The sequence below is a fragment of the Coenobita brevimanus genome, chromosome 75 (genome assembly GCF_032717465.1).
Source record: "Coenobita brevimanus isolate Jiangsu-jjx chromosome 75, ASM3271746v2, whole genome shotgun sequence".
NCBI lineage: Eukaryota > Metazoa > Arthropoda > Malacostraca > Decapoda > Coenobitidae > Coenobita > Coenobita brevimanus.
In genome coordinates, this window is record NC_137028.1 from 29536506 (window position 1) to 29549717 (window position 13212).

The 13212-nt window shown below is 41.3% G+C and overlaps 1 protein-coding gene and 1 pseudogene across 1 annotated transcript in view; both read left to right on the plus strand.

The window, feature by feature from the left end:
* The window catches only part of LOC145408100 (receptor-type tyrosine-protein phosphatase F-like), a 131699-nt gene that overhangs the window by 37217 nt on the left and 81270 nt on the right, over positions 1-13212 (plus strand). Inside the window, exons 11-14 of the mRNA XM_080278908.1 lie at positions 443-757; positions 3639-3868; positions 11492-11558; positions 12734-12912. Of these exons, the coding sequence (XP_080135034.1) occupies positions 443-757; positions 3639-3868; positions 11492-11558; positions 12734-12912 (791 nt within the window). The remainder of the gene's footprint in view (positions 1-442; positions 758-3638; positions 3869-11491; positions 11559-12733; positions 12913-13212) is intronic.
* Positions 8232-8350, plus strand: LOC145408162 (5S ribosomal RNA; annotated as a pseudogene).

Sequence of the window (13212 nt, forward strand, 5' to 3'; positions counted from 1 at the left end):
GAATGGCTCTTAAAGGTTTACATTTGAGGAGAGGTCTGGGTTTTGTGCACATATAATACTATTCAGTGGTTATCGACTGGTCATTCTTGCCTCACATGCCTGGCCTAAGTTACCTATAGACCTGGGCCTATACAGCCTACGCTCCTGATGTGGCAGTCAAAGATTTAATTACACAGGTCGTTATTTATGCTCGAATGTAATAGAATATTTGGTTACATTCGTGTATCCCGTAAGAGTATTTACAAACGTACACAAGAGTAGGGATCAACTATTTAGTTGACCAATCATAAAAATTCTTACCGATTATTATGAAAAGTTTCTTGGGTTCGGAAGATCGCGTCACTGTTTTGAAAGACACTGTTGACTTTGTTATATATATATCAAAGAAGTGATTTATTATTTAATTCAGCGACTGTACTTATTCCCGTTTTCCACATTTCAGTTCCAGCCGTTGAAGTGACAGCCTTGGACTGCACGGCTTTATCTTACAGAGCATCTTGTGATGTCCAGGTGTCTGGTGACTGTAAGCAATATAATGGACCAAACACTGAGGTTGCCCTTCATGTTCAAACCTTCATTGCTTGTAGCAACTCGCTAATGGAGATCAATAAGACAAATACAAACTTGAGAAGCAGGATCACGTTCACGTTGGGACGTAGCCTGACTGCTGGACAGATGTACAACGCCACTGTGTGTGTGCAGAACCAAGCCGGACCAGGCCAAACGCGCACCACTCACTTCAATACTCCGGAGGAGAGTTAGTATATTGCATATTTTATATTATTATTATGCTTCTAGTTTACAACTGAGGTCAGTAATCTTTCACACGTCTTGGGCTCCAGACTAATGAAGGGAAATTTGTGTACTTCCAACCTGAATATCACTGATTCGGTAGCAAGCAAGATCCCATTGTGGGTTGAGAAAGTTTTGATTCTTTGTTTAGGAACTGTTGATCGTAGCCGGGTAGTAACTGTTGCCCACAAAATATTCTCCTGCCCAAGTGATCGACTATATTTTGTGTGCTAAGGCAGTTTCTTAGCGTTGTAAAAGAACTATTGAACGCTGCTGTTGGCAAAAACCTTTTTCCAAAGACCGATGGATTTACCCACAATGAACACTTCTTCTCTTGCTTTTTCGTGGGAAGATATTTCTGAATGTGCAATGAATTTTATGTTATGAAAAAAAAAAAAAGACTTCCTTCACTGTGTATTATTAATAGAAGGAGCAGACATACTCAAAAATGAAAATTTACGAGAAAATGATTTTAAAATATCAGCCACTGTCTCAGTATGCAAAAACTGGAGACTTTCTTTTTTCAAGGATTTTCCTTCAAAATCAAGAACAGTTTTTTGTTAAATGTATTTCGGGTATAATTATTTTGTTACACCAGTTTCACAAGCAGTCTTGGTGAACAGTCGGGGAGAAAAGTTGGCCTTATGTTTCACTCCTTGTGCTTCTAATTTTCCTCTGTTGCTATTATTCGTACGTTGAGAGTCAAATCAGTTCGTTAATTATGATGCGTCAGTAATGTGTCAGTGAGGAAAGAGACGGTCATGCCCTAAATGTGAAGTATGTGCAGTAGCACAGTAGGCTAACTTTTGTCCCTGCTTGTGCATCTGATAAATGCATTAATTTGTTTTTCATGTAATTCCGTTGTAATGTTGATGCATCTCCTTCAAGTACAATCCTATTTTCCATACAGTTACTATATAGTCTCCTTGTACATCAAATTCAGGTATTATTATTCTGTATTATCAAGATCAAAAGCTTGCCTACTCTTCTCAGCCGGTTGGAGCAATGAAAAGTTGTTTATGAAAACAGTATAGGGGGTTAATAACAAAATGGTGTACAAAACAGAAAGGTATGATGAAGGATATTCTCTGACATTCGGAGAGGACTAAGAAATACTCCTAAACATTATGCTGGCAGGAGGAGTGTCGGTGAATTGGTCAAGCTTAAACTTGGTATTTTCTCCATTGCCTCGAGCTTCAGTGGTTTAGTGACGTGTGGATGCTTGTGGCCCATTTCACTGGACTTCCTGCTAATAGTTCTCCCACGTAATGAACTTTTTTTTTTTTTTTTTTCAAGATCCAACCTAGACTTGAGTGATGAGTTTTCCATGAATGTTGGTGTGCATCAGGGGTCAGTCTTCATTCCCCTATAATTTGTTATGGCGACTGAAGCCCTCTCAGGTGGCTACAGAAATGAATTTCATGGGAGATGTATGCTGATGCCTTGGTGTTATCTGCAAAGAACAAAAGGAGGCGGAGGAAAGATGTCGGAAGTGGAGAGATGAAATGGGCACAAAGGTCTGAGAGTGTATGATGATAAAACAAAAGTGATGATTTCTAGGGTTAGTGGTGGCACGTTCAGAGCAGAAAGAGAGAGTGCCCATGTGCAGTTTGTCACATGGGTGGGGCAAGTAACTTAATCTTGTGCAAAAATTTGTCATAAAAGGGTGCATAACAGATATAGTGGTATTAGAGGTAGACTGGGAGATAATGCTGATTTCGTGTGTGTGGTGTATCGGGGGTATTGTGTAGTGATTCAGGAGTGAAAAGATTAATCTTACTTGTGAGTTTCTTGAGAGTGTGGGAGAGTTTTGTTATTTGAGGAACACTTCTTTTGCTGGAGGTGGGGCTTGTGCTGGCTCTGTGGCTAGGGTAGGGAGTGGTTGGAGGAAGTTCAGGGAGCTGTTGCTCCTCCTGATATTGAGAGTGCTCTTCCTCCGTGCTATGGGATCTTCGTATGCTACATATGTTAGGAGTGTAATATTCTATGGTGATAAGACCTGGGCAGTAAAGGAAAAGGATATATGTAGGTTCAAACGTACAGAAATGACAATGAATGTGTAGCGCTTCCTTGAATGCCAGGCCTGGGGGGAGAGGAACTGGGTTTACGATTGAAAAATTGAGAGGAAGGATGGGACTGGAGTGTACTGATGTTGTAGTGAGGAGAGACAGATTGAAACGGTTTGGGCATATGGAGAGGATGGAGGATGACAGTTGTGTGCGGAAAGTGACAAGTGTGAATGTCGGGGGTAGAGCTGTGAGAGGCAGACAGAAAAACACCTGGGAAGAGGTATAAGTGAATGAATAGAGAGACTGCCAGAGATTGAGCAACGTGGAAAGTCGCCATTAGGTTACCAAGGCCGACGCATGCAAGCATGTTGGATCCTTTATAAATGATATGAAACGATACGAACCTCATTTCATTGTTTTACGTGGCAGTAGTGACTGAGATGATTATGACAATGATTCTGTTGCTGATGATCATGTTTGTGCATCATACCTCGCCCAGTTTCTCATGTGAGAATTAGTGTTGAGATGATGATGCTGAAGAAGACTACGATGATGATGATGCTTATGAAAATTAGGCAGGATTTAGTCATGGGATGATGACGATGACGACGACAATGATGATGATGATGATGATATTTATGAAACATAGTAACGGACACGTAATTTGGTGGGATATGTGTTTGGTTGATGGTGATTATGATGGTGGTGATGGTGGTGGTGGTGGTAATGATTATGATGGTGGTAGTGGTGTTTTTGGATCCTTCGTTCCACATTTTTAGTTGAAATCAGGTTTTATTTTTTATGCTGATGTTGATAAAACTCGTGATGATATTGCAGGACCCCTGGCAGTCATGAACCTCACAGCAGTCACTCTCTCCTACGACAAAATCCGTCTACAGTGGAATGACCCGTGCCCGCCCAACGGAGTCATCACAGAATACGCGTACAAAGAAAAGTCATGGTATGGTTGGCAGACCAAAGAAGCTTTTCCTTGTCTGCAGTTGAAAAATTTTGATCGATGTGTTGAAATTGATGGACTGGAGCCAAATCATAAATATACATATGCGGTAAGTAACGTCCAAGCTTTAACTACTTTGCTCTCATCAGCCAGTCCCAAAGAAGGGTGACCATTTCCAACCCTTTAATTATCGTCCAACTGCTTTAACATCCTGTGTCTCAGAAGCTTTCGAGGCAATTCATAACAGAAAAATTTAAAAGCACCTTTCCAATCACAACCTTCTTTCTTATCGTAAGTATGGTTTCCGTCAGGGACTCTCCACTGGCGATCTTCTCACCTACCTTTCAAACTCCTGGTCATCCTCCATTCGGGACTTTGGCGAAAGCTTTGCCATCGCAATTGACATCTTAAAGACTTTCTATCGAGTCTGGCATAAATCTTTAATTTCCAAACTGCCCTCTTACAGTTTCTATCCTTCTATCTGAGCCTTCATCTATAGCTTCCTTTCTGGTCGCTCTATAGTCGCTGTTGTAGAAGGTCATCGTTCTTCTGCTAGATCTATCAACAGTGGTGTTCCTCAGGGCTCTGTCCTATCATCGACTCTCTTCCTTTTATTAATCAATGACCTTCTAAGCTGTATATCTAACCCTATCCACTCGTACGCTGATTATTCCACCATTCACATTTCCATTCGTTTCTCGCAACGTCCATCTCAGCAGTTACTTCAACAAACAAGGGATGAGGCTATGGCACACCTAATGTCTGACTTGACTCGTATCTCTGACTGGGCCAAAAAATAATCCTGTTTTTTTTTTTTTTTAATGCATCAAAAACTCAGTTTTTACACCTATCAACCCGACACAATCTTCCACAGGAGTACCCACTAATGTTTAATAATATCCAGCTGAACCCTGCATTATCCTTGAACATGCTTAGGGTTTCATTCACTTGGGATTTACCTTGGAAAAATCATTTTGCATCTATTGTAAAATCTGCTTCCAAGAAATTAAGTGTGCTAAGCCGACTCCGTACCTTCTTTACCTCAGCACACTTGTTGACTTTATACATGGGTTTTATTCGCCCATGTGTAGAGTACAACTCACATGTGTGGGGAGGCTCTCCACATACAGCTCTTCTCAATAGGGTGGAGTCAAAGGTTTTTCGTCTCATCAGCTCTCCTTCTCTTACTGGCTCCCTTCAACCTCTGTCTCTTCACCGCACTGTTGCTTCTTTATATCTTTTCTATCGCTCCTTCAATGGTCACTGCTCCTCTGAACTGTCTGCTTGCAGCCCTCAACCTCTACGACGGACGCGTAGCACCCTTCTAGCAACAAACTCTCATCCCTTTTCTGTCCAACTCTCTAATGCAAGAGTTAACCGTTACTCCCAGTCCTTCACTTATGCAACAGGTCAACTCTTGAACTGTCTTCCTCTGTCTGTATTTCCAACTATCTATGATCTCCAGTCTTTCAAACGCAGTGTGTCCATGCATCTCGAAATGAACGGATCTTGAATTTGGCTTTCTTTTGTATCGTTTTTTTTTTTTTTTCCTTGGAAGGAACAGTTTGCGGGCCCCTGGCCTTTGGTTCCTTCTTTCTTGCATAAAAAAAAAAAAACTTTGTATAGCTTTCTTAAGCAAGAGGCAACCAGCACCATCAGTATATCATCTATTTTGCTCGATGAATTGAAGATAATGAACTGCGGGGTAACTAAAAGGTATGTATATCGTCAGTCAAAATTTAGACTCTAATCATATACGGCCCTTCCAAACAGGATGGAGTCAAAGTTTTTTTCCTTTTCATCGAAACCCTTCTTCTTACTGATTCCCTTCAACCTTTCTCTTCTCAGCGCAATTTTTCATCATTATCCCTCGTAACGCCATTTGAATGGTCACTGCTTTTCTAAACTGTTTGCATTCCTCTCTCATTACGGTGGGCGGGTGCTCAGTACCAGTTTGGCATCAAACTCGCACCCGTTCTCTGTCCAGTTCTCCAGTGCAACGGTTAACTCATGCCCTCAGACTTTCGTACATGCATCTGGTCATTTCGATATTACGCCCTCAGCCTGGCTTTCACACTGTCTATGGCCTCCAGCTTCACATCCGCTGTCTGTCTTTCCAGGTCATTTGAATGTAATGTGTCCTGGTATTTTGAAATAACCCTTTTTTTAAATCGCGCTTTTGTGTGTGTGTGTGTGTGTGTGTGTGTGTGTGTGTGTGTGTGTGTGTGTGTGTGTGTGTGTGTGTGTGTGTGTGTGTGTGTGTGTGTGTGTGTGTGTGTGTGTGTGTGTGTGTGTGTGTGTGTGTGTGTGTGTGTGTGTGTGTGTGTGTGTGTGTGTGTGTGTGTGTGTGTGTGTGTGTGTGTGTGTGTGTGTGTGTGTGTGTGTGTGTGTGTGTGTGTGTGTGTGTGTGTGTGTGTGTGTGTGTGTGTGTGTGTGTGTGTGTGTGTGTGTGTGTGTGTGTGTGTGTGTGTGTGTGTGTGTGTGTGTGTGTGTGTGTGTGTGTGTGTGTGTGTGTGTGTGTGTGTGTGTGTGTGTGTGTGTGTGTGAGAGATCGATTTTTTTTTCCAGAGGAGAAGTTCATTCTTTATTCCCAGTGAGAGCGAGAGGCGGATAGAGATATTTGATCATGTACTGTACCATCGATAAAAAAAAGTGTCGGCACCCTGGGGTCGGATAAGATGCGAAATACTTCGTCTCTGGTTCAATCGGAAGTGTTGGCATGCCTGTTCAATTAAAAAAAAAAAAAATGGTTGATTTCCCATGTAGTACAATGATACTCCGACTAATCCAGCAATATATCTGTAAAATGTATGATAACAACACAAATGAAGGATACAAAGCGACGTAACCGTCTCATTTCCCGTAAATCATAGTCCGTGTATCAATGTCTCACAGTGAAAGGGTGCCGATACTTTTTTGATCGATGGTACAAGGGTCACAGGCAATCATCTACCCTTGCGTATCAGGAGTATGCTAACAGACTCGCACCCTAACACCTCGCAAAGGTTAATAATAAACTGCCTTTTTTTTTTTTTTTTTTTTTTTCAAGGAACAGTATATCAGGAGTTACGGAGCTACAACATTTTACAATAAGTTACTTCATTTTTTGGAAGTTTGCTCTTCTTCAGCCAGTCCCAAAGAACGGTGACCATTTCCGTCCCTCAAACTATCGCCCACTTGCTGTAACATCCTGAGTTTCAAAAGTTTTCGAGTCCATTCTTAATAAAAAAAGATTTAAAGCATCTTTCCTATCACAACCTTTTTTCTGAGCGTCATTATGGGTTCCGTCAGGGACACTCCACTGGCGATCTTCTGACCTACCTTTCAGACTCCTGGTCAACCAACTTTCGGGACTTTGGCAAAACCTTTCCCATTGCATTTGACATTTCAAATGCTTTCGAGCGAGTCTGGCATAAATCTTTAACTTCCAAAGTACCCTCTTACGGTTTCTATCCTTCTATCTGTGCCTTCATCTCTAGCTTCCTTTCTGGTCTTTCTATAGCTGCTGTTGTAGACGGACACCGTTCTTCTCCTACAGTTATTAATAGTGGTGTTCTTTATGGCTCTGTCCTATCACCAATTATCCTCGTTTTATTCATCAATGAGCTTCTAAACTGTACATCTAACTTTATCCACTCATGCGCTGATGACTCCACCCTTCATCTTTCCATTCGCTTCCCGCACCGTCCATCTCGGTAGTTACTTCAACAAACAAGGGATGAGGTTATGGCACACCTAACGTCTGACTTGGCTCATACCTCTGACTGCGGTAAAAATGATCTTGTTGATCTTAATGCATCGAAAACTCAGTTCTACTTCCATCATCTCAAGAAAATCTTCCGCATGAGTACCCTCTAATTTTTAACAATATCCCGCTCAATCCTGCATCATCTTTAAACATACCTGAAGTTTCATTCTCTAGGGATTTGTCTTGGAAAGAACCTATTAACTCTCAAGTAGAATTTGCTTCCAAGAAATTGAGTATGCTAAGCCAACTCCGTGCCTTCTTTACCACTGCACAGTTGTTGACTTGTAAGCAGGTTTTATTCGCCTACGTGTAGAGTACAACTCTCACGTGTGGGTAAGTTCCTCACATACATCTCTTCTCAGCAAGGTGGAGTCGAAGGCTTTTCATCTTGGTTCCCTTCAGCCTCTGCCTCTTCGCTGCACTGTTACATCTTTATCTCTATTCCACCGCTTCTTCAGTGGTCACTGCTCCTCTGAACTGTCTGCATCACTCCTCCACTACGGCGGTGGCGTAGCACCCGTCTAGTAACAAATCCTCATTCATATTCTACCCACCTCTCTAATGCAAGAGTTAACCTTTGCTCCCAGTCCTTCATGTATGCATCGGATCAGCTCTGGAACTGTATTCCTCTCTGTCTGTATTTCCTACTGCCAATGATCTCCAGTCTTTCAAATGCAGTGTGTCCAGACATCTCAAAACTAACGGGTCTTGAATTTGGCTCTCTGTTATTTTTATAAATACGTTGTGTACACCGCTTCCCGTCCGATCAGCGAAGTTAAGCAACGTTGGGTCTGGTTAGTACATGGATGGGTGACCGCCTGGGAACACCAGATGCTGTTGGCATAACGTTCTCCCTGCGTGTCGAGTGGGGTTGGTGGAGGATTAGTGCCCCTCCCTGTAAAACAATTAACTCTAAGCCCTTGGCCACCCCGTTTGGGATACATGACGTCTGGCAATGAATGAATGAGTGAAACATATATTTTTAAAGGAACAAGTCGCAGGCTCATGGCCATTGGTTCCTTCTTCCTTGCATTAAAAAAATAAAAATAAAAATCTCATCAGTATATGAAGCGTGCAGCACCTGTAAGAAATAATACAAAACTATTTGTTCCGATGATTTTGCTTGTGAGATCAAGCATGATCGGAAAGGTCTGAATGCATTTGTGGTAGATTCATATCAACTGGAGCGAATAAAAAGGATAACATTATTTTAAAAACTGAGTTACGAGATAATATAAAAAGGGAAAAGAAAATTAGGAACGTAGTGGTGATGATGATGAGAATTATGGTAATGGCAGTGTTGACACCAGCAATGTAATTTTTTAAAACTAAGAACACGAAATTATGCACAGTGGTAAGCCTCCACCCTGATCACGTTTGTGGCGCAGATAACCCTGCATTAAGTGTACACTATATTTTGGTTATACTAGCATATATCTTGTATTCAATTCTTCACTATATTTATTCATTTTAACGACTGTCTTAATGGTTTTATATATTATCATTTACATTATATATATATTTATTTTTTACAAGCGAGCGAGCCAAGTGAGCAAGCGATGTTTACTTCTCAGTTAAGTTTGGAAATGAGCGGCCCGGCCCGACCCGACCGTGACGCTAAGCAGAAGCTAATGACTTTACTACTATGTGAAGTAAAGTGGAAATCTTTCTGCATGTGATACATTCGCTCAATAAATTTTGTTAAACTCACCCATAATGGCGTAGCAGCCCCTTGGAATCTCAAGTTTTCCAAGGGAGTACTCGGCTCTAATCCGTAAACGCATCTCTTACGAAATCAAATTAAAAATAGATTTTCCGGCATAACTTTTTTTTTTTTTTTCATCTCTAGCAATTAAATATCGGAGATTCCGCCAATAATTTTACATTAAGGATTTTCTATGTTTTGACGGTGATATCACCAAGGGAAAATATCTCTTTTCTGGCTTTAATCATCTCGTCAACAACGAATTGTTTATAGTTTCAGTTTCGTCGACATGGCAGGTTGGCAGCGGAGACTGTAGAATTTAGCATTGGGAGTGTGATGACTGCTGCGGCGCCTAGCTTTACACCAGCACTCGCCAATCGTTGGAAGGCATGTTGCTTAACCGAACCCTGAGCTATATTAAGAACTTCGGTTTTCTTCGCTTCATAATTTGCGCTCACCAACACTTAGTGACCGAATCTAAATTTAATCAGCAGCCGAAAGTCATCCAGAGAAATCATCGAGAGAAAAAGTCCTGTTTCTTACTTTCACCTTGAGATTGATGCATCAAAGGAAAATTGTGATAACATGGCGCTTGCTCGCTCGTCACGTGCTCACAAAATGCACTTCATTGTTTTCATGTATGAGAGAGAGAGAGAGAGAGAGTGAGAGAGAGAAGGGGGGCAAACTTTTTTCCCCTCCCTCTGAGCAAGGACACAGATTCTTAGTGTGTCTAAAAACGATGAACTTATAATTTATGTACATGCGAGTATTTATGTTGTTTGTTCTGTAGCGATTGAACTAGTTCAGTCTCTGTTCCATAAACAAGAAGTCAGTATATCTCTCGAAAGAGCTTCTATTCCAACAGTTCAGTGCATTGTGCAATAAGGACACGATCTGTCAAGAACCTTTTTCTGTTTCTTTTATGTTATGAAAGACGGGAAGCTGGGTTTTCAAATCAACGAAATTATTGGATACATAAACTAGAAAGCTCTCACAGAGCACAGACCTCAGCCAATGCCATTGCCATTAAAAGGATCCGGATCCGTCCCCAAATTTAATTAATTCTTTCTTGGACCATGGCTCACCTTCCCACAAAATTCATTGAAATTCATTGAGAACTTTTGAAGATATTGTGCGGGATACTCCGGATCAGGATCCAGATCCTGCCCAATACTTAAACATTTGTTCATTGCCCCATGGCCTACCCTTCCACAAGATTTCATCAAAATCCGTTCATAACTTTTTGAGTAATCTTGCTAACAGACAGACAGATAGACAGACAGACAGACACACAAATCAGCGCGGGGTAAAACATAACCTCCATGGAGGGGGTAATTAAACATTGATTGAAACATTAAGATTAATTGTGTGTGTGTGTGTGTGTGTGTGTGTGTGTGTGTGTGTGTGTGTGTGTGTGTGTGTGTGTGTGTGTGTCTTCGATTCTTGTCACAGACTTAACAGCTTGCCCTCTGCTGTCAAGCAGTCCTCTTTCATGCCATGCCACACAGCTTCGCATGTCACCATCTCGGCGCTCATACAAACCGTCAGTATCAAATACGTGCCAGGTTTGTGTCATTCAGAACTGGTGTAAATGCAATAACAAAAGCATTTGGGGGACATGTTGGTTGGCCTTGTGGATAATCAGGAATATCTGTTTTATCGAAATTTTAAACCACGAATTCCCTCATTCCAGCTTGGGTTGGAATGTGCGTCCACTGGGTCAGCAGCCCGTTGTTCTTACAAGTTAACACCATGTAAATATTTGTGTTGGCAGTACAACGTAATATGTGTGCCAGCAGTAGCATGTAATGTCTGTGTTAGCAGTACCATGTCATGTCTATTTCAGCAGTACCGGTACCATGTTATGTCTGTGCCAGCAGTACCATGTTATATCTATTTCGGCAGTACCATGTTATGTCTATTTCAGCAGTACCATGTAATGTCTGTGTCAACAGTACCATGTAATGTCTATTTCAGCAGTACCATGTAATGTCTGTGTCAGCAGTACCATGTAATGTCTGTGTCTGCAGTACCATGTAATGTCTGTGTCAGCAGTACCATGTAATGTTTGTGCCAGCAGTACCATGTAATGTCTATGTCAGCAGTACCATGTAATGTCTGTGTCTGCAGTACCATGTAATGTCTGTGTCTGCAGTACCATGTAATGTCTGTGTCAGCAGTACCATGTAATGTTTGTGCCAGCAGTACTATGTAATGTCTATGTCAGCAGTACCATGTAATGCTTGTGCCAGCGATCTTAGTCATTTTTGTGTCCACAGGTGCAAACTGGTAATTCAGCAGCCTGGAGTCCCATTTCAAAAGTGGACGTGACCACAGAAGAGACAAGTACGCTATTATTTTTATACTTCTCTCTCTCTCTCTCTCTCTTGTTTTTCCATAGCATCTTGAGCAGTAATTTTGCGATGGGTGTTTATTTAGTCCTTGCTATATTTTACGATTTTTGTTTTCCTAATGATGGTCTTAGCAACTGGAGGAGTTTGGTAAACCTTCATTAACCCCTTCACCGCTAGGACGATTTTCCTTTGCTGGTTTTTAGTTGCAGAAAAAATAAAATAGAAAGTATGTTCTCAAGCAAGAGGGATTAGTATTGCCACACTCAGATGATTTTGTTCCGTTTAGAAGAGTCCATAGTAACGAAAGTGTTAATCAAGTGTATTGCCTCTCATGTTTGAAATCCTATCCTGAACTAATTAAAATCACTTGAGGATATATGGAACAAAAAAAGTAAAAATAAAGCCAATGAGCTCAAGTGGATTATGATCTTTCTGTGCTTGCTGCGCTGGGATCTTATATTTAGGCTGATACCAGAAGATTTTGTTCAAGTGTGGAAGTCCTAGAACACAGAGACTTAAAAACATTCACGGAGGAACCCTTTCACTCCTCTTATTGCAACACTGAATATAACTTAGGCTAACAGCAGATGAGTTTGTTCAGCTGTGGATATATGTCAAAAGGTTAGGGCGTCCTTGTTTCCGTGTGGCCGTGATCTTTTAATAGGACTGTAAAGTATAATAATATTCTGATATCGTGCATGTGGGTAGAACTGGGGGGATTCAGTGATGTATTTGTTACACCATACTCGCAAGAGGAAGAAATGTAGTTCAGTTCTCGCCGGTCAGTCTGATTGCTAAGTTTCGTGTTTCCCTAGTCGTAATCAAACTTGGAGAACAATAAGTGGGGATATGGAAGTAAACTGGACAGTAACTATTCGTGTTCCAGTAGATCATCTTAACGAATTTGCTCAATCCGATGCCTTTTGGTTTACTTTTAACACCGCTAGACGATGTTATTCAGTTATTTATCTAATGTTTTTTTATGTAATTGATTAAAACTATCTACTTCTACCTGACCCAAGAAAATAATAATAATAATAATCTGGAAAAGAAATCCAGAGCGATCAAGAATTAAGAAGAAAACGTCATTATGCTGAATGAGTTAATGAGCCTCGTTCAGTCGATAGGCATATATCTAAGCTTCTTTCCTTTCGTGTGGATTTACAGAGCCCGGCCGTCCTTCCCACGTGACGGTAGGTCGTGAGGCCAGGTCACTGAATGTGACGGTGAACCTACCCGAGAACCCTGGCGGCCGGCTAGTGAACTGTACCCTGGTGATGAGGAACACGCAAAGAGAATATCCAATGCCGCTGAGTTCACCTGAAGCACTGCCACCATCTATAAAGGTAAGTGTTACTTACAGATGCTGTGTTAAGAAAAACTCACATTAAGTTTAAAAAATACCCACTCCCTTCCCAGAAAATAAGAATATCCAATGTCGCTCACCACTACAATCAGCTATAATAGGTGTCGTTTTCCGATGCTGTGTTTACGAAAGAACATAATATAATAAAAAACTGCCCCATCCTCCTCCCCCCAAATGTGCAGATAGTAAGGCATGTGAGGTAGAGTCAGGATTCCGAAGCCTTAAATAGTGCATCAGTGAATGTCTGGCCCCTGACTGTACTGCACAAACAATCTGAACT